General features: G+C 45.3%; 1 protein-coding gene across 1 annotated transcript in view; it reads left to right on the top strand.

Moving 5' to 3' along the window:
- Positions 1-21,591, top strand: part of LOC147683273 (uncharacterized) — a 1,451,334-nt gene that overhangs the window by 1,144,392 nt on the left and 285,351 nt on the right. The window contains exon 17 of the mRNA XM_086943731.1: positions 17,146-17,286. Coding sequence (XP_086799857.1) covers positions 17,146-17,286 — 141 coding nt within the window. The remainder of the gene's footprint in view (positions 1-17,145; positions 17,287-21,591) is intronic.

Here is a 21,591-nt window from a genome sequence, read left to right as displayed (position 1 = left end):
TGGTCTCCGTGGGGATCCACCAGAAGATTTTCTGAAGCATGCGCAGGATGTTGAAGCATGACGAGGAGACGGCGTTGACTTGCCTGGTCATGGAGAGGGAGGAGTCCAGAATGAAACCCAGGTTGCGTGCGTGGTCCGTCGGTTTGGGTGCGGTGCCCAGGGCGGGGGGCCACCAGGAGTCGTCCCAGGCAGAGGGCGAGGAGCCCAGGATGAGGACCTCCGTCTTATCTGAGTTCAGTTTCAGGCGGCTCGTCGTCATCCACTCGGCTACCTCTTTCATCCCTTCGTGCAGGTTGGCCCTGGCGGCGGCGGGGTCGTTGGTCAGGGAGAGGATCAGCTGGGTGTCGTCGGCGTAGGAGATTATGTTGAGGTTGTGTTGGCGTGCGATGGCCGCGAGGGGGCTCATGTAGACGTTGAAGAGAGTAGGGCTCAGCGAGGATCCTTGAGGGACGCCGCAGATGACTTCGGTGGCCTCTGACTTGTACGGTGGTAGGCGGACTCTTTGTGTTCTTCCGTCGAGGAAGGAGACAATCCATTCCAGTGCCTTCTCCTGGATCCCGACGTTGCTGAGGCGCTGCACTAGGGTGCGGTGGCAGACTGTGTCGAAAGCCGCGGAGAGGTCTAGGAGGATGAGGGCCGCTGTTTCTCCATTGTCCATCAGGGCTCGGATGTCGTCAGTGGCGGCGATGAGGGCGGTCTCGGTGCTGTGGTTGGCACGGAATCCGGACTGCGATGGGTCGAGGGATCCATTCGTCTCGAGGAAGGCGGCCAGCTGTTTGTTGACGGTCTTTTCGATGACTTTGGCTGGAAACGGGAGTAGAGAGATGGGGCGGTAATTCTTGAGTTCGGTGGGGTCTGCTGTAGGTTTCTTGAGTAGAGCGCTGAGTTCGGCGTGCTTCCAGCTCTCGGGGAAGGTGGCGGTGTCGAATGAGGTGTTGATGATGTCCCGCAGGTGGGGTGCGATGACAGCGTCGGCTTTGTTGAAGACGTGGTGAGGGCAGGGGTCGGTCGGAGATCCGGAGTGGACGGAGTTCATCATGTGGACGGTGTCTTCGGTGTTGACCGGGGTCCAGGCGCGGAGGGTGGTGGTGGGTGGCGTTGCTGCGGTCGTGGCGTGCGTCGGTTGAGTGCTGAAGCTGTTGTGTATGTCCGCGATCTTGTTGTGGAAGTAGGAGGCGAGGGAGTTGCAGAGGTCTTGCGATGGGGTGATGTCGTTGTTTCCGGCGTTGGGGTTGGAGAGCTCTTTCACGATGTTGAAGAGTTCCTTGCAGTTGTGTGCGTTGTTGTCCAGTCGGTATATCAATGGATTGAATAACTCATTAGTATCCATGTCCCAAGATGTACCTGTGATTAATGGGAAACCCCTCCCTGTGTTACTATAGGCTGACAATGTGGTTCTTATATGCCGCACCCCTAACTCCTTGTGCACTTTAGTACAGTCCTTTGTTAAATACTTGGATAGTCTAGACATAAGAGTTAATTTTAGAAAATCATTTTAATGTCCTGTGGCCCTCGGAGACGCCAGCTCAGTTCCATTGTTGTTGGTAGTCCAAAATTGATAAGCACCTGTAAATTTCCCTACCTTGGGGTGGTATTTGCTGCAAACGGTTCCTGGACTGAGCATCTGACCCATTCCAGGAGTAAGTTCTCAAAGACCATCAATTTGATTTTAAGTTTCCTCCATCCAAAGAACACAGGCGCCATTTTAGCAATCTTAAATTTTTTTAAATTACAATGTGTTCCAGTGGCCACCTATGGAGCTGAGATATGGGGCCCTGTGAATAGTACCTGCATTCAGCAGGAAGAAAACCGATTCTGTAGGAAGCTGTTGGGTATCCCAATCTCTACCCCACAATATGTTTGCCACAAACAACTAAATGTAAAATATATAACTGATTGTATTCCTGCCCGACCAGCCCTTTTCTGGCTATCGATCTGGAAGAATGAGGCAGCTATTCTCACCAGAGACATTATTACTGATTGTCTGAAGTGTGATAAGGGTATGGATATCCCCTGGCTATCTAGGTTATATCAGAGTTTATGCAGTATTAATAAAGGCTGTATCTTTTAAATCCTGTTGAAGCTGAAACTCTACACAAAAAAGACCTCAGAAGTGGCCATTATCAACTTGGCATTTCCCTCTGATTTTTCGGTTTTTACCCTTAATCGATCTACCAGGGGAGGGGGTATTGCGTTGGCCATGCGACCTGGCCTCACTGGTAGTTGGTCTGGTCTGACCATTGCGGGATGTGAAAGTGCGGTGTTTAAGATCTCGGTCACCCCACATTTCACACTCTCGGGGATGGTGGTTTATCGCCCCCCTGGGAGTGATGTGGCGTTTAGAGCGGCCTTCCCCGACATGGTTAGTTCCTTGGCGGTAGGCTGCTCCAATTTCTCGATTTTGGGAGATCTCAACTTACATTTTGAGAACCTTACCTCCCCCTCGGTTAGCGGTATTCTTGCTGACCTGGAGGCCCTTCAACTGGTGCAAATGGTTCGACAGCCTACCCATACTGGCGGCCATACCTTAGATCCTTTTTTCACCAATCTGGCTGACGCTGCTGTCTCCGCCGTCACACCTCTTGGCTGGACGGACCACTCTTTGGTTACCATCTGTACCCCTTTGCCGGGAATGATTACTGTTCCCCCGGCAAAGCTGGTTACAAGGCGGCAATGGAGTAAATTACGGCTGGAGGACTTACACCGTGTCCTCGCCGAGGAGCCTTTAGAACCTCCGATGCTGGTTGACTCAGGTTACGAGAAGTTCTGCTCCTGGATCTCCAAGGCGCTTGACGCCCTTATCCCACTTACCGCTTGTAAAGTCAGCTCCAGGGACTCCAGTCCGTGGTACGATGGCGCCTTACGTACACTCAAGGGTAGTTGTAGGCGAGCAGAGAGGGCCTGGCGGAAGGCGTACGATAGCGGGAAAAAAGCTATTTATCTCGCCTCCGTCAAAGTATACCATCGGGCTGTTTGCCAAGCTCGGGCAGCTTACTACGCTACTGAATTCGGCAACAGCTCCAACCCCTCTAAAACCATCTTTAAAGTGATGAAGGATCTTTTGGCAAAGCGTGCCTGTATTACGACGACTGGTTCCACCACTCACTGTGAGGCTCTCGCTCGCTTTTTTTTGGAAAAGGTCCAAAACATCTATCGGACGTTCCCTTGTACAGGGCCTCCGGTTGAGCCCCCGATCAACATCTATGGTGCTTCCACCCTGCACGTGCTGCCCCCGCTGACATCAGAGGGGTTTGACCTCCTGGCTCTGCAGGTCAAATCAGGGTCCCCCGCTGATCCGCTTACAGCGACTCTTTTTAGAGAGCAGTCGTTTGTGGGACGGGCCGTGGTTCACTCCTTGATTAACATCTCGTTGGAATCAAGCACGGTACCCGCTAGCTGGAAGCGGGCAGTGGTTTCTCCCATTTTGAAGAAGCCGTCCCTGGACCCAGAGAAACCTGAAAACTACCGGCCCATCTCCTTACTTCCGTGGCCGACCAAAGTGTTGGAGGCCCATGTCAACAAAGTTCTTTCGGCTCACCTTATCCATGCTAACATCTTGGATCCCACCCAGAATGGGTTCCGTGCTGGACACAGCACGGAGACCGCCCTCCTCTCCATGGCTGAACACCTTCGCACGGTGATGGATGCGGGACAGACAGCAGCGCTCGTCTTATTGGACTTGAGCGCCGCGTTTGATACTGTTTCGCATCCTATCCTGTTGCATCGCCTGGAGGAGATTGGGCTGGGTGGACCTGCCCTCCAGTGGTTCCGGTCTTTTCTAGACGATCGTTTCTTTAGCGTTGCAGTCCCACCGTTCCAGTCCCAATTCCATCCTTTGAAACAGGGGGTGCCGCAAGGATCCTCGCTGAGCCCCACGTTGTTTAATCTCTACGTGAGACCGCTGGCTGAGGTCGTCAAGCAATGGGGCATGACTATGGTCTCATATGCTGACGACACTCAGCTAGCGGTTACGATCAGCGGGGATGCGGACCGGGATGCCCCCAGGTTTCAGAGTGGACTTAGGGCGGTGGCGAGCTGGATGAAGAACAACTGTGTCCAGCTCAACGCTAAGAAAACAGAGATCATGATCGTAGGCAAGAGATCGGAGCTATGGGGGGACAGGTGGTGGCCTATGGAGCTGGGACCGGCCCCCCTTCCGGTCACGGAATTAAAGAACTTAGGAGTATGGATGGATCCCTCCCTCAGCTACGTTGGCCACACGAAGAAAACCGCGGCCTGCTGCTTTGGTATCTTACGATCGCTTCGCCCGGTTTTGAAGTTCTTTGACCATCGCACCAGGCAGCTGATAGTCCAGGCTACAGTGTTATCTCGCCTGGACTATGCCAGCTCTCTTCTGGTAGGGTCCAATGTGGCTGAGGTTACCCGCCTCCAACGCGTCCAGAACGCTGCGGCGAGAGCTATTGTTGGCCTACCCCGTACTTGTTCTGCCTCCAGCACATTGAGATCACTGCACTGGTTGCCTATCAGGGCCAGAATTCAGTTTAAAGTGCTGTGTATGGCGTTCAAGATTCTGAGGGGGGTAGGTCCCCCTATTCTTGCGGACCTTTTGTCTTGGTATGTGCCTACTCGGCCCCTGAGATCCATGGGTCATGCACTTACTGTGATTCCCCGATACAGGCTGTGTCGGGTCGGTGGCCGTTCCTTCCGGGTCAGAGCAGCCGAGCTCTGGAACTCCCTTCCTGTAGAGTTGCGACTGCTAGATGATCTTTTACTCTTTCGTAAAGCCTTAAAAACCTTCTTGTTTTAATAAAATCACTTTCCTCCCTTCTGTTGTGTTTCCTGTGGTGTTGCATTTTTACCTGCCATGCGCCTGGACGCCCCTTAGCTGGGGCAGCAGTGCGCATTACAAATGTATGTAACATAACATAACATAACATAAGTGCTCTTTACTTATCGTATAGCACTTAAAGAACTACGCTGGAATCGGAGAAACATCACATTTCTAGTTATATGTCAGTGGAGCGGCACTACCCCATGTACCAAATTATCTAGTCTCACCTATGAGTCGTTGGGAAAGGAGTCTTTTATTTCGTTTGAGAGCAGGGACAGTTAAATTCGCATTGTGTTTTCCTTTTGGCTACCATCCAAAACTTGATCTAGTACCTTGTCCATGTGACGGGGTGAGTGGCCAATTTATTTTTCATTTCCTACTTTTTTGTAAATATTATATTAAATATAGTAAGGGGCTCCTTTACCATTTCTTTAACAGAAGTAGGCCTATTAGCTTGAATTCTGCCTACTCAAGTATGCTTGCCCTGACTGATGAAGAGTTGGTTTTTCGTTTAAATACATTTTTGAGTATTGCTACTAGGGCACATAAGACAATACTCAATCCTTGAGTTTTTAAAACATGAATGGTTAAGTCTAGAATTGTCATTTATTTATAATCCTGAGTCAGTAATATTGGGCTTTGTAATCGTAAAATTGTATTAATATGTATCGTCACTCTTCTCCCGTCATTTATACTGCTTTTACTGTATTGTACTTTTATGGATACAATGTTTATCTGAATAAAGTTCATGAACTGAACTGAACTGATATGCCATGTGAACAGCAGAGGGGCTAAAATGCACCCCTGGCGGACCCCTCTCTTGACAGTCCATGAGTCCGTCACACCGCCATCTTCATTAAATCTCACTGCCACCATGGTGTTATTATGGGCGGCATATAAAAAGGTCAACAGTTACGTGTCCAGGCCCAGATTCTGGAGAGTCAGCCACAGCTTGCACCTAATTACGCAGTCAAACGCTGACGTCAGGTCCATAAAAACCATATGTAAAATTCCCTTCTTGGCAATTGTATATTTTCCAACCACCAAGTGCAGGTTGAGACATTGATCAAGTGTACTTTTGCCTTGCCTAAAGCTGTTCTGTAGGTCAGAGATAACGTTAAAACGGTCTTCCCACAATGTTCAACGATCCAGTATCACTTTCCCCATGATTTTAGTAGTCCAGAAGCGAGATAGGTCGATAACAAGCAGAGTCATCCCTTGAGCCCTTTTTAAAAATATGGAGGTCGATAACAAGCAGAGTCATCCCTTGAGCCCTTTTTAAAAATATGGATAGTAAAAGCCTTGCCCCAGGTGGGAAGGAAACAACACACATACAGGCCGGATTGAAAACCCATGCCAAAATCAGCGCGCAAACTACAGGGGCGGCCTTATACAGATCTGAGAGGACTCCATCCGGACCAGGTGCTTTCCCACCAGATGTTGATCTAATAGCTTTGTGAACCTCATCTGTGCTGAAATTAAGTGACATGCTAGCTAAGTGGGGTCCCCCTGTGCCTCAGGTTCTTCTAAATTTTCACCACTATATATGCCTTTGAAGTGCTGAACCCAGCGTTCAGCAGATATGGTACAGTCTGTTCTATAGTTGGCTGTATCATAAAAGAAGGGAATATTGGCTACAGTCCAAATTATTGAGCTAATGGTCCAAATTATTGAGCTATCAGACAGAACACTAACTTGTCTGAGAGCCTCCCAGGCCTATTCTCTGCCTTATAAACCTCTTCCTTTGATGGACTACAGACAGACTTGTACGCCTTCCTAGAGCTCCTAACCACGGCCTCATTCCTCTGGGTTTTGTGTGAGTTCCAGAAATAACTTCCTATGGGCTGTGGTGCAAAAACCATCAAACCACCTCTTGTCCTTGGGACCTTTATTCCTGCTCTCGGTAGTTAGACTGGAGGTTATCTGCTTAGTTAGTTTGCTAAAGGCATCTAAGATGGCTCTATCCTGTGTGTTGGTGTCCATACAAACTGAAATCTCTGAGGCACATGCAGCATACAAATTATACATTCTGTCCATCAACTGTGTTTTTTGCAATTTTCACCCCGAGTGGGCTGGGTATGCTCAGACGTGAGCCCCAGGCTCTCCACACCACTGGAGTCAAGCTATCCAGGCTGAATGAAGGCTGATAGCCAGAAACCGGTCCTTGGATGCTTGATTCCGGTCTGGGAAAGACATGGCTTGGTAGTTCGGACTGGACTGTTCCCATGAGGCACAGGGTCAGAGCTGATTTGCATATAGCCAGTGTCTAACCCAGGGTGGTGTGGAGTGCAAAAAAACGATGGATTTAGGCCCAGATCCTTGTACTGGGGTGAATGTATGACATTGTTCTACATTCTGTCCATCAACTGTGTTTTTTGCAATTTTCACCCCGAGTGGGCTGGGTATGCTCAGACGTGAGCCCCAGGCTCTCCACACCACTGGAGTCAAGCTATCCAGGCTAAATGAAGGCTGATAGCCAGAAACCGGTCCTTGGATGCTTGATTCCGGTCTGGGAAAGACATGGCTTAGTAGTTCGGACTGGACTGTTCCCATGAGGCACAGGGTCAGAGCAGATTTGCATATAGCCAGTGTCTAACCCAGGGTGGTGTGGAGTGCAAAAAAACGATAGATTTAGGCCCAGATCCTTGTACTGAGGTGAATGTATGACATTGTTCTACATTCTGTCCATCAACTGTGTTTTTTGCAATTTCCACCCCGAGTGGGCTGGGTATGCTCAGACGTGAGCCCCAGGCTCTCCACACCACTGGAGTCAAGCTATCCAGGCTGAATTTTATTTATTTGTTTATTTATTCAAAGTTTTATATAGCGCTAACAAGATCCTTACAGATATCAGAGCGCTTCACAATGACAGGGTAGGGGCAGTAGGAATGAACAGAGGTAATGGGAGCAATGTAGTAGTCACTAACATGAAAGGATAATAATAAAATACATAAAACATATCAATATACAGTCAGGTGAACAGGTAATAAAACGGCACAAGTCATTGATCCCAATTACAGAGGTGTTCAGGTACACCTTGGGTGTGTGGCAGGCTTATACCAGTGTTTTAGTATAGAGAGCGCACTGAGTGAGGGCATCGGGAGGGTGAATCAGTGACCCAATGTGTCTCATATATTGGTCGGTAGGAAGAAAGTAGCGTAGTAGTGTCACCATCAAGTAGAGGTATAGTGCCAAAGGACAAGGTGAGCATTGATACAAGGCAATGTAGAGTCTCTGATCCACCACCTATAAGGTTCAGGAGATCTTGGCCAGAAGGATGGTTTTCACCTCTTTCTTGAAGAGTGCAGCGGATAAAGGCTGATAGCCAGAAACCGGTCCTTGGATGCTTGATTCCGGTCTGGGAAAGACATGGCTTGGTAGTTCGGACTGGACTGTTCCCATGAGGCACAGGGTCAGAGCTGATTTGCATATAGCCAGTGTCTAACCCAGGGTGGTGTGGAGTGCAAAAAAACAATGGATTTAGGCCCAGATCCCTGTACTGGGGTGAATGTATGACATTGTTCTACATTCTGTCCATCTACTGTGTTTTTTGCAATTTTCACCCCGAGTGGGCTGGGTATGCTCAGACGTGAGCCCCAGGCTCTCCACACCTCTGGAGTCAAGCTATCCAGGCTGAATGAAGGCTGATAGCCAGAAACCGGTCCTTGGATGCTTGATTCCGGTCTGGGAAAGACATGGCTTGGTAGTTCGGACTGGACTGTTCCCATGAGGCACAGGGTCAGAGCTGATTTGCATATAGCCAGTGTCTAACCCAGGGTGGTGTGGAGTGCAAAAAAACGATGGATTTAGGCCCAGATCCTTGTACTGGGGTGAATGTATGACATTGTTCTACATTCTGTCCACCAACTGTGTTTTTTGCAATTTTCACCCCGAGTGGGCTGGGTATGCTCAGACGTGAGCCCCAGGCTCTCCACACCTCTGGAGTCAAGCTATCCAGGCTGAATGAAGGCTGATAGCCAGAAACCGGTCCTTGGATGCTTGATTCCGGTCTGGGAAAGACATGGCTTGGTAGTTCGGACTGGACTGTTCCCATGAGGCACAGGGTCAGAGCTGATTTGCATATAGCCAGTGTCTAACCCAGGGTGAAGTGGAGTGCAAAAAAACAATGGATTTAGGCCCAGATCCTTCTACTGGGGTGAATGTACGACATTGTTCTACATTCTGTCCATCAACTGTGTTTTTTGCGATTTTTACAAATTATCCAGCAATCTTTCCGGTATCACCTTCTCCCTCTTCAGCCTACGTGCTTGGTCTTTGGTACCAATATCCTCATTTGGGATACTCCTGCCCTCTGCTCCTTGTAGCAAACAAAACAGGTGATGGACCGAATGTGGATCAATGTCACACATTCATCCCAGTCCAAAGATCTGGGCCCAAATCCATCGTTTTTTTGCACTCCACACCACCCTGGGTTAGACAATGGCGATATGCAAATCAGCTCTGACCCTGTGCCCCATGGGAACAGTCCAGTCCGAACTACAAAAGCCATGCCCTTCCCAGAACGGAATCAAGCATCCGAGGACCGGACCGGTTTCGAGGTAACACCTCTCATCAGCCCGGCTAGCTTGACTCCAGTGGTGTGGAGTGCCTGGGACCCACGTCTGGGCATCCCCAGCGCACTTAGGGCGGCAATTGCAAACAAAACAGGTGATGGACCGAATGTGGATCAATGTCACACATTCATCCCAGTCCAAAGATCTGGGCCCAAATCCATCGTTTTTTTGCACTCCACACCACCCTGGGTTAGACAATGGCGATATGCAAATCAGCTCTGACCCTGTGCCCCATGGGAACAGTCCAGTCCGAACTACAAAAGCCATGCCCTTCCCAGAACGGAATCAAGCATCCGAGGACCGGACCGGTTTCGAGGTAACACCTCTCATCAGCCCGGCTAGCTTGACTCCAGTGGTGTGGAGTGCCTGGGACCCACGTCTGGGCATCCCCAGCGCACTTAGGGCGGCAATTGCAAACAAAACAGGTGATGGACCGAATGTGGATCAATGTCACACATTCATCCCAGTCCAAAGATCTGGGCCCAAATCCATCGTTTTTTTGCACTCCACACCACCCTGGGTTAGACAATGGCGATATGCAAATCAGCTCTGACCCTGTGCCCCATGGGAACAGTCCAGTCCGAACTACAAAAGCCATGCCCTTCCCAGAACGGAATCAAGCATCCGAGGACCGGACCGGTTTCGAGGTAACACCTCTCATCAGCCCGGCTAGCTTGACTCCAGTGGTGTGGAGTGCCTGGGACCCACGTCTGGGCATCCCCAGCGCACTTAGGGCGGCAATTGCAAACAAAACAGGTGATGGACCGAATGTGGATCAATGTCACACATTCATCCCAGTCCAAAGATCTGGGCCCAAATCCATCGTTTTTTTGCACTCCACACCACCCTGGGTTAGACAATGGCGATATGCAAATCAGCTCTGACCCTGTGCCCCATGGGAACAGTCCAGTCCGAACTACAAAAGCCATGCCCTTCCCAGAACGGAATCAAGCATCCGAGGACCGGACCGGTTTCGAGGTAACACCTCTCATCAGCCCGGCTAGCTTGACTCCAGTGGTGTGGAGTGCCTGGGACCCACGTCTGGGCATCCCCAGCGCACTTAGGGCGGCAATTGCAAACAAAACAGGTGATGGACCGAATGTGGATCAATGTCACACATTCATCCCAGTCCAAAGATCTGGGCCCAAATCCATCGTTTTTTTGCACTCCACACCACCCTGGGTTAGACAATGGCGATATGCAAATCAGCTCTGACCCTGTGCCCCATGGGAACAGTCCAGTCCGAACTACAAAAGCCATGCCCTTCCCAGAACGGAATCAAGCATCCGAGGACCGGACCGGTTTCGAGGTAACACCTCTCATCAGCCCGGCTAGCTTGACTCCAGTGGTGTGGAGTGCCTGGGACCCACGTCTGGGCATCCCCAGCGCACTTAGGGCGGCAATTGCAAACAAAACAGGTGATGGACCGAATGTGGATCAATGTCACACATTCATCCCAGTCCAAAGATCTGGGCCCAAATCCATCGTTTTTTTGCACTCCACACCACCCTGGGTTAGACAATGGCGATATGCAAATCAGCTCTGACCCTGTGCCCCATGGGAACAGTCCAGTCCGAACTACAAAAGCCATGCCCTTCCCAGAACGGAATCAAGCATCCGAGGACCGGACCGGTTTCGAGGTAACACCTCTCATCAGCCCGGCTAGCTTGACTCCAGTGGTGTGGAGTGCCTGGGACCCACGTCTGGGCATCCCCAGCGCACTTAGGGCGGCAATTGCAAACAAAACAGGTGATGGACCGAATGTGGATCAATGTCACACATTCATCCCAGTCCAAAGATCTGGGCCCAAATCCATCGTTTTTTTGCACTCCACACCACCCTGGGTTAGACAATGGCGATATGCAAATCAGCTCTGACCCTGTGCCCCATGGGAACAGTCCAGTCCGAACTACAAAAGCCATGCCCTTCCCAGAACGGAATCAAGCATCCGAGGACCGGACCGGTTTCGAGGTAACACCTCTCATCAGCCCGGCTAGCTTGACTCCAGTGGTGTGGAGTGCCTGGGACCCACGTCTGGGCATCCCCAGCGCACTTAGGGCGGCAATTGCAAACAAAACAGGTGATGGACCGAATGTGGATCAATGTCACACATTCATCCCAGTCCAAAGATCTGGGCCCAAATCCATCGTTTTTTTGCACTCCACACCACCCTGGGTTAGACAATGGCGATATGCAAATCAGCTCTGACCCTGTGCCCCATGGGAACAGTCCAGTCCGAACTACAAAAGCCATGCCCTTCCCAGAACGGAATCAAGCATCCGAGGACCGGACCGGTTTCGAGGTAACACCTCTCATCAGCCCGGCTAGCTTGACTCCAGTGGTGTGGAGTGCCTGGGACCCACGTCTGGGCATCCCCAGCGCACTTAGGGCGGCAATTGCAAACAAAACAGGTGATGGACCGAATGTGGATCAATGTCACACATTCATCCCAGTCCAAAGATCTGGGCCCAAATCCATCGTTTTTTTGCACTCCACACCACCCTGGGTTAGACAATGGCGATATGCAAATCAGCTCTGACCCTGTGCCCCATGGGAACAGTCCAGTCCGAACTACAAAAGCCATGCCCTTCCCAGAACGGAATCAAGCATCCGAGGACCGGACCGGTTTCGAGGTAACACCTCTCATCAGCCCGGCTAGCTTGACTCCAGTGGTGTGGAGTGCCTGGGACCCACGTCTGGGCATCCCCAGCGCACTTAGGGCGGCAATTGCAAACAAAACAGGTGATGGACCGAATGTGGATCAATGTCACACATTCATCCCAGTCCAAAGATCTGGGCCCAAATCCATCGTTTTTTTGCACTCCACACCACCCTGGGTTAGACAATGGCGATATGCAAATCAGCTCTGACCCTGTGCCCCATGGGAACAGTCCAGTCCGAACTACAAAAGCCATGCCCTTCCCAGAACGGACTGTTCCCATGGGGCACAGGGTCAGAGCTGATTTGCATATCGCCATTGTCTAACCCAGGGTGGTGTGGAGTGCAAAAAACGATGGATTTAGGCCCAGATCCTTGTACTGGGGTGAATGTAAGACATTGATCTACATTCTGTCCATCAATTTGTTTTTTGTAATTTTCTCCCTGAGTGTACTGGGGTAGCTCAGACGTGGGTCCCAGAGCCTCCACACCACTGGAGTCAAGCTAGCCGGGCTGATGAGAGGTGTTACCTCGAAACCGGTCCGGTCCTCGGATGCTTGATTCCGGTCTGGGAAAGATATGGCTGTTGTAGTTCGGACTGGACTGTTCCCATGGGGCACAGGGTCAGAGCTGATTTGCATAAAGCCATTATCTGACCCAGGGTGGTGTGGAGTGCAAAAAACGATGGATTTAGGCCCAGATCCTTGTACTGGGGTGAATGTAAGACATTGATCTACATTCTGTCCATCAATTTGTTTTTTGTAATTTTCTCCCTGAGTGTACTGGGGTAGCTCAGACGTGGGTCCCAGAGCCTCCACACCACTAGAGTCAAGCTAGCCGGGCTGATGAGAGGTGTTACCTCGAAACCGGTCCGGTCCTCGGATGCTTGATTCCGGTCTGGGAAAGATATGGCTGTTGTAGTTCGGACTGGACTGTTCCCATGGGGCACAGGGTCAGAGCTGATTTGCATAAAGCCATTATCTGACCCAGGGTGGTGTGGAGTGCAAAAAACGATGGATTTAGGCCCAGATCCTTGTACTGGGGTGAATGTAAGACATTGATCTACATTCTGTCCATCAATTTGTTTTTTGTAATTTTCTCCCTGAGTGACCTGGGGTAGCTCAGACGTGGGTCCCAGAGCCTCCACACCACTGGAGTCAAGCTAGCCGGGCTGATGAGAGGTGTTACCTCGAAACCGGTCCGGTCCTCGGATGCTTGATTCCGGTCTGGGAAAGATATGGCTGTTGTAGTTCGGACTGGACTGTTCCCATGGGGCACAGGGTCAGAGCTGATTTGCATAAAGCCATTATCTGACCCAGGGTGGTGTGGAGTGCAAAAAACGATGGATTTAGGCCCAGATCCTTGTACTGGGGTGAATGTAAGACATTGATCTACATTCTGTCCATCAATTTGTTTTTTGTAATTCTCTGCTCCTTGTAGAGCAGATGGGTAACCTAGCTCAAGCATAAGGGGATTGTGGTCACTGTGGTGCCTCCAGAAAACGCTCAGTTTCTCCACTACCTGGGCTAGACGTGCAGAGAGCATTATATAATCAATCGTACCGGGGCAACCCATGCCTGTATAAATGGGAACTGGCGTGTTCACCACTGTTTGCTCTAAACAGTACATATTGTTGGCTGAGAGGAGCCCCTCTATGAGTTCCTGATGGTGAATGCTCAAAATATTTGACCAAAGGTGAGAAGTCCCCTTGATCTATTGTTGCTTTACAATTAAGGTGATATTGATGAGTGTTAAAGTCACCCAGGATTATTATCTCATAATAGGAGTGTTTCCCTTCCCACATAATGTTCAACCAGCCCATCCAAGGCTACTAAATATTCTGTCTCAAGGCTTCTAGTAAAGGAATTATAAATATTAACAACTAACAGGGTGGGATGATTCTTAAATTTCGACTCCACGTCTAACCGAGGGGGTGATTGACACTCTACCAATCTATTTTTACAGGTTGATTCAAGTGCGACCAATAAAAAAAGACCCCCTTTCTCTTCCCACTGTCGAAGAAACCAGTTCTCTTCTTCTTAGTGGGGCGCTATCCAAGACTGAATCATCTCCTGCCATAAACTTAACTGGTCAAACATTGCAAACTACTGTAGATGGAAAAGCAGGCACAGGCACATGTGGAAAATGGTCCGGCTGGGAGTAGCCCCTACAGTCCCACAATTCTCCACTGTGATTAGATGATAGACAAGGTTCGCAATCGCCAAAGAGAGCCTTCTTTCAGTTAGGGCTATCTCCTTCAATATGACATTGGCTGCCCTAGTTAGGAATGAGTCAATAGTCACTACTGTATTGCCCCCAGTGATTCCCTCTGTATCTCCAGCAGCTGTTTTCATTTTGATCATAGTTGATGGGTCACAGATCCCGTAAAGTGCTAACACCTTGGTGGGGCAATAAGAACAAACTACACACTCACTTGGCTGTGATAAGCTGTAATGAGCTGCCAACAAAACCTGCGGGAACCAATTAATGTCAAAGTCAAAGAGTCAGCTATGATGAAATATGTTAACAGTACCTTAGCCTTTGTAGGGCGCCCAGGAGTCCAGGGTCCAAATGAAAGCCAAGGGAGCCAGTGACTTACTTTGAAAGTGTCTCCGGGCACGAGTGTTGCCAGGGTGTGTGGTCCTGCCCCTCAGTTTCCTGCAATGCGAGTCTCCCACACAGCGGGATCCCACAACCAATTTTAAAAGAGCCTCTTGGCACGAGTGTTGCCGGGGCATGTGGTCCTCCCCCTCAGCTTCCTGCAATGCGAGTCTCTCCTTTTAAGTTATCTCACTGTAGCTGCGGTGTAATTGTGAGGAAAAAAGCAAATTGGAAATCCTTTAGGAACAACAGTGTATGGCTTCTGCTTTCCACTTAGGATCTCACTTTATGTCCCGAAATTTAAACTAGAGCATTAACCTTTAATGTAGTATGGGAGACAAAGAGATAACAATCTACTGCCTGAATGACAGTGTAAAAACTGAAAAACTGTTATCAATTCCGGCCTTACACGTTACCAAATTGTGTGATCCTAGTTGCAGTTGTTTTATTTAAACATGCCTCTTTTTTCTTCATGATCACATATGAGAACATTTTCAAATATGAGTTCAGGATGTGAGTTGTAATAACCTTTCTCGTCTTTAATAAACCTTAATGTTACCGCCATGTATAATAACAACTTAAGCACATTTAGGGTGCGCATGACAACTGACATTCCTCTTTGTCGCCATCTTTGTTCACTGGGAGGGTATGAATATCGCCTTACCACCATTTCTCAAAAGTTTTCTCAGGGATGGTTAACCACCAGACGTCTTAAGGAGGGTAGGGTTTCCTGTCGCACCATGAAAGTTAGCTTTGCTTACTTTGCTCACCCTCTTCAATTCGAGGCACACATTTATGCCCCACCACTTTCAAAGTTCACCAGTCACCGGGTTCGGGGAACAAGTGTTACGGCTACAGGGTAGTTTTAAGGGCTACTGCGGGTTGGATTACATGGTGGGGTTTTGGGTGTTCGGGCGCAGGGCGAGTGGGCTAGTATTTGAAATTTACCATGCATATCCCTTTAGCAAACAGGCCCTTACAATGGAATTTGTTGTAAAGGCATCCGTAGTAAAGTCGCAGCTGTAGTTCAGAGCGTTGTTAAGGCATGCATGGTTGGATCATACAACCATACCAGGCATATATGCTAACTACACTTCTCAGTACTATTAATTGTAGCTTTGTACATGAATGCTAATATCTCATTTCTTCCAAATGTAAAACTTGTAAACAGTAACGATATAGTGATAATTTGGAAAATAACCAACTTTAAGCGACTAAACAAATATTGACAGTACCTAATAGGTTTGACGTTAAAATGCTAAGAAAGGCAAATAGCATTTGTGCATGCCTTTATTTGCGTGTTTTTGTTTCACTGCTCTAAGAGGTGTAAATGCATGTTGGCAACAAGTAGAGGACACTTGAATTTTCTCACTTGAATATGCTTTCATTAGCCTGTGTATGCATAACAGCAAATAATGGCTCATACTCTAATCATTGTAAAATGACATGAGTAGTTTTTGTTACCATTCAGGTCATGATGAGCCTGGATACTTAAAACATACTTATGCCAGAATCACAGTAAAACAGTAAAAACAATACACCAACAAAATCCCATAATGATGCAGTTCACAGACAAAATGCAAAGCACCACAGTGAGAACACAACACAACACAAGAGTGCAGTCTTGTGTTTTCATTTTGGTGTGTTGGGTGGTGGTGTATTTTCTTGTGGGGTATAATTGTGATGTGCTCTCGTATTCTGATGGTGTGTTGCTTTCTTACTTTATTAGTGTATTTTTTTGTCACATTGTGTTAAAATTCGTATTACGTGGTCTGTCATGGTTATTTGGTTGTGTACTATTGTGTTGTTACTATGATGGTGTGGTGGTTTGCGTTGCATTGTATTGCTTTGCGTAGTACTGGTGTGTTTATGTGTAGTGTTTTTTATGTTAGGTTGTGTTTTGCATTCTTGATATAGTTGTGTTGCTTTTTGTTTTTCTGTGGTATTGGTTTTGTGTTGCATTTGGGTGTTGTGTTGAATTGTCAATATAAGTTTTGTTTCTCATTGTGATTTTACTATAGTGTTGTATTGTTGTCTGATGTGGTTATTTTGTTATGTGTTATAATGCTTGGTTTTATATATATAGATATATATATATATATATATATATATATATATATATATATATATATATATATATATATATATATATATATAATGTATATGTATATAGTGTATTGTGCAATTTCATTGTGTTGGGGTCTGCTACATTGTATAGTTTTCTTACAAACGTCAACAAATGGTGCTACATTTCCATACCACTTCTATCGCTCTTCAATTTTTAGAAACATCAACCACGCCATAATTCCCTAGCTAACCCTGAGGCTTTCTTGTTATTATCCTAAAGAAGATTTGGCAAAAATGGATTCCCCTAGCTGCATTCATTATGCCGGATCAAAATAATCTTGCAATTGTCACGAAGTGTGTCCCACTGACTTTGGTGCCGACTGTCTTATGCTTTTTTGCAGTGGTTACACTGTCCTAGTTTAAACCATATGTAATGTCTCTTCTATGCCTTAGGATAAGAAGTCCTATGATCTTTTTGCCATATGTGATCATTATGGAGGATTCAAATCTGGACACTACTCAGCTCTCATCAAACCTGAGGAGAATGGCAAATGGTTCCGCTTCAATGACAGTACAGTGACTTCTGAGGAAATTGTAAGTGTCTACTCTTCTAATTTACAAATCTGTTCTCCATCTGTGTGTTAGTGCCTCCATATTAAGAAGGCTCGCTATGTTTAAACATGGCCAGAAAAGAGTTACATTATGCCCTCTGAGCTGCAAAGTGGACATTTTGTTTATGAATTCTGGATCCACCACTGAGTTATTTATTTTTTCAAATTTTACTGTATCTGATTGGCTGCATCTGAACTTTTCTCTCTGCCGACATGACTTGATTACTCGTCTGCTAGTTCTACAACTCATAGTCCTGCTCTTCTGTTACCCACTTTTCACAGTATGTTCAGTGCTTTAAGTGAGCCAAGTCCTGTATGCAAGTTGAGATGGGTCCCTAGGAGACATACTAGACCCATTGGGCTGCAAGGGCATTAGCCTCTTTGTTAGCTGACGTAGCAAGGGCTGTGCAGCTTCAGCTTCCAGGACACAGGCAGGTCTTCAGCTGTCATGGGCGGGGCATGAGCTAATGTATCAGACACATTTAAAGTATTTTGTAGATCTTTAAAATACCATATATCAGTTAATGAGTCTTTTGTAGTACATTCTATGCCCCCTACCATTCCCACTCTTAGGATTGTTGCTGCCACAGTGGGCTTGCCTCTAAGCACTGTAACACAAAACATTACCTCTGCATTGTATGTAAATCACTGTGTAAATATGTGCAAAAGACTTCAACATTCAAAAAGTATATTTCTTTAATGAGGAAAGCGTTTCACTTCAGACCACTAGAATGAATTGCTGCATTCGTGAAATTTATCATGCAGATTTACTTACATTATGCTGTAGGTTTGCATATGTTTATTTGGAATTAACATTTGATTTCCATCTTGGTTTGTGTTGCAAAGTTGCCTGAATGTAATGCAAAGCAGCCCTTTACACTGCTTTGCATTACTTTGTGTCAATGGTTCAATCCATGAGTAGTAACATGGGTGTTCCAATGCAATCACCCATGGATTTAGATGCACCACCCTATCTACTAACAATAGTTGAGAGATTTGCTCCAAAAAATTATTCACCTATTTTGGGAATCCATTCATGCCCCTCACAGACATGGCACTCTCCGTACACTTAAGTATTTATTAATGCAAAAATGTCTCCCTTTATTCATAAAAACACGTGATTAAAAGACAATTCACACAAATCTGTTCAGTTAAGATCTATTGAAAAATACTTTTCATAGAAAAATGTGTTGTCACAGAGTATCACAAACAATGTTAAAACCAATGAATAAAAGCAATATATTATCTAATTGTATCTGCGTAAAGTGGATTTTTAAGACAATATCGGTACTATTTACCCATGTTTATCACTGTAGTATAGAAACACTATCAATGATACTACTTTCCAGACCAGAGTCAATTTTGAAAATATCAAAATGAATATCACACACACAAATTACAAATGTTCACATTATGAATCACACAAACATGTTTACGTGGCGTTTCGGTGGTTTATTTCTGATTTGCTCCACCTTCTTCAGGACAAAATGATAAAATTAATCATAATACCTAAAATGCAATAACAGAAGAACATTTTTCTCACTGTGAACGATACAGAGTAGTCACAAATACATCAAACAACTCAATGTATGTCTCTATAGTCTGTCATTCTTGCTATATAGATTCTTTCTCCATACTTCTCACATACCTGGATATTATTTTATTATGAGTTCCTTCCCATTTGATCAATACCTTCAACACATATTTCCCCCCGCAGCTGTTTTTGGGGGACCCGAGTAGAATTTGCTATTAAACCGTATTTGTCGTTTTTTCAGTTTTCCTTCTTGGAAGTCTTCTCTATATATAACAATACATTTTATATACCTCTTTTTGGTTCACTTGGTTTCTATTTTTTATACTTTTTTTCTTTTTTATCTCCTATCTGTGTATATAAGATATGTATATTCAGAAAGCCCTTCTTGTAAAATCATCCTTGTTTGTTTTAAAGATCTAATTAACTAAAGAGAACTTACTCTAAAGTAACGTGTATGTTTATCAACCGTCCAGATGAGTCAATAGATGTAATTACTCCTTTTGTCTGGTTTACCACTCGTTATTCAGTCTTGACTTCCACAGCATAACAGCATTTAAAGAAACTATTGAGTATTGCTTCATTTTTAACTAACTCTAAGCGTTTATGATCATTATGTTCGCTTTTTATTATTTACCTTGAATTTCCTTTTGTTTTCCTCCATATTAACCAGCTCCATAATATAATTCTTACACATCTCCTCAATGTTATATTTGTTGGTGATTCTTATTACTTTTATTTTACGCCTTATATTCGGACTTTGTTTCTTTTGAGCCGCGTGTTCTGAAAATAAAAACATCAACTATGTGTCTATTATTATATTTCTATGGTAAACACGGTCTTGTAATATTAGAAAACGTATTTTCCATACAATAGAATAATTGATGGGTTTTGAAATGTTCACGCCTTTTATCTAATTCAATATATTTAACCTTGGGATCAGGCGAAACTTTTGCTTTTAACAGTTAGTTCTGCTGCAGTTTGTCATTAATTATCATCCCCTGTATTTAAAATCTGTAATCAGATACCTATTTTTCTAATAAGTCCTGATATTATTACTTTGTGTTCCCGTCAGATTAATCAGGCGTTCATGAGTCACACAGACGCCGTCAATGCACCCACCCTTTTAAATCTTCCGGTTCCGCCTGTTTCATTAATTTAGCTGCCATATTAGAGTCAGGCTTTACGTTTCAGTTTCTAAAATCAACAAAATTAAATATTCTCATAGTTGACTATCCAAATCATGTTCACTATTTCATTTTTAAATTCATTACGTTTTCCATATTTTTTTTCAAAAATATATATTGATGTTTAACTATACCCGTCACCACCCCATATGAACTAATTCGAGCGTGTGTAATAGTGAATGAAGCTAACGTGGAAGCCATAATGGAAAGGGGGAATGATCAATATAATACCTCGAGATATCTACTATCCATTATTTGGGCCTATTCCTATTGATCGTATTATTCTTTGTACATGGTCTAAATATCTTGCATGTAATTTAGCTAAACTGTTTTATATTCAGAACCCTTTTCGGTTATCAGCTCTATACCAGAGTTTTATGGACTCTCCTAATGAGGCAATCAAGTGCCCTATATGAGTATAATTTATAGTAAACTCATTTAAGGGAGCTCAGTGATTTATATATTCTAATTTATTTTGAGTGTATCCGCTAATAATTCCTCAAAGGAATATGCATACAACTTCACATACTAATAGGTATTGCACAGCGGGATCTACATCACTTAACCTGCAGTCATTCCATTATTTTCTCTGTTAGGATATAAACATTAATATAATTTTTGACTCTTTTTTATGAGATTTATTATTGTTCTTTATATTTAATAAGAGAACTATCTTGCTGATTGCTATATATTGGTTAATAAAACCATGATGAAATTTGCATGTTTTGATTTTTTATCCATAAAGGATTGATTAGTATTTTCTTTCCTGATGAATTCAAGTGATCCTTTATCTATAGCTGCCCTTGTGGAAACTTCATCAATGTTCACTATATTACCATTCATTGTTAATAAGACCTTTCTAACTTCTATTATTTATCCTTCCTTTTATTTATTGCCTCTATATTCCTTCTTTTATCTTAACAATCTCCCATTCATCTCTGTTCTTCAAGCCATATTTGTATATGCTAGGCTTGCTCATATAGAACTGTTCCACCTTTTCCGTTCGTATTAAGATTTACTCCTCTCATAGTACCGGTTATTTTCTCAAGAAAACACAATTTCAGGTCACTTTCTTAGTGTTTACATTCTAGCCAATGTTCTGTAAGAGGAGCATTTTTCTTGCTGATCTATGTTTGTTTAATCTAATGCGGACCTCTCTCGCAGTTTCTCCTACATACCCTCTGTCACAGGGACAAATAATTAAATAAATTGCATTCTTGGTCCTATAGTTCATTACCGTATTATAATGAGGTTTCACTCCATTTAGTGTTATGTCTTTACCGCTCATCATATAGCTGCAATTGCAACAGTTTCCACATCTAAAATTTCCTAAAACTTTACTACCATTAATAATACTTCTCTGTAGTGGGCCTTTAGATTCTGTATATTAATGTACCAACCCATTTCTAAGCGTCCTATTTCTTCTGTATGCAAAGAGTGGCTTTTCTAATTTTTCTTTATCTCTTTCATTCAATAATGGTCAACTTCTGTTAATTACACTTTTTATTTTGTTACTTACGCAAGAGAAGTTTGTTACACAAACTATTCTTTGTTGTCTATCCACTACTTT

The sequence above is a fragment of the Lissotriton vulgaris genome, chromosome 11, assembly GCF_964263255.1.
Source record: "Lissotriton vulgaris chromosome 11, aLisVul1.2, whole genome shotgun sequence".
Taxonomy (NCBI): domain Eukaryota; kingdom Metazoa; phylum Chordata; class Amphibia; order Caudata; family Salamandridae; genus Lissotriton; species Lissotriton vulgaris.
The sequence above is the reverse complement of the archived record's forward strand: the minus strand, read 5'-3'. Positions and strand labels throughout refer to the sequence as shown.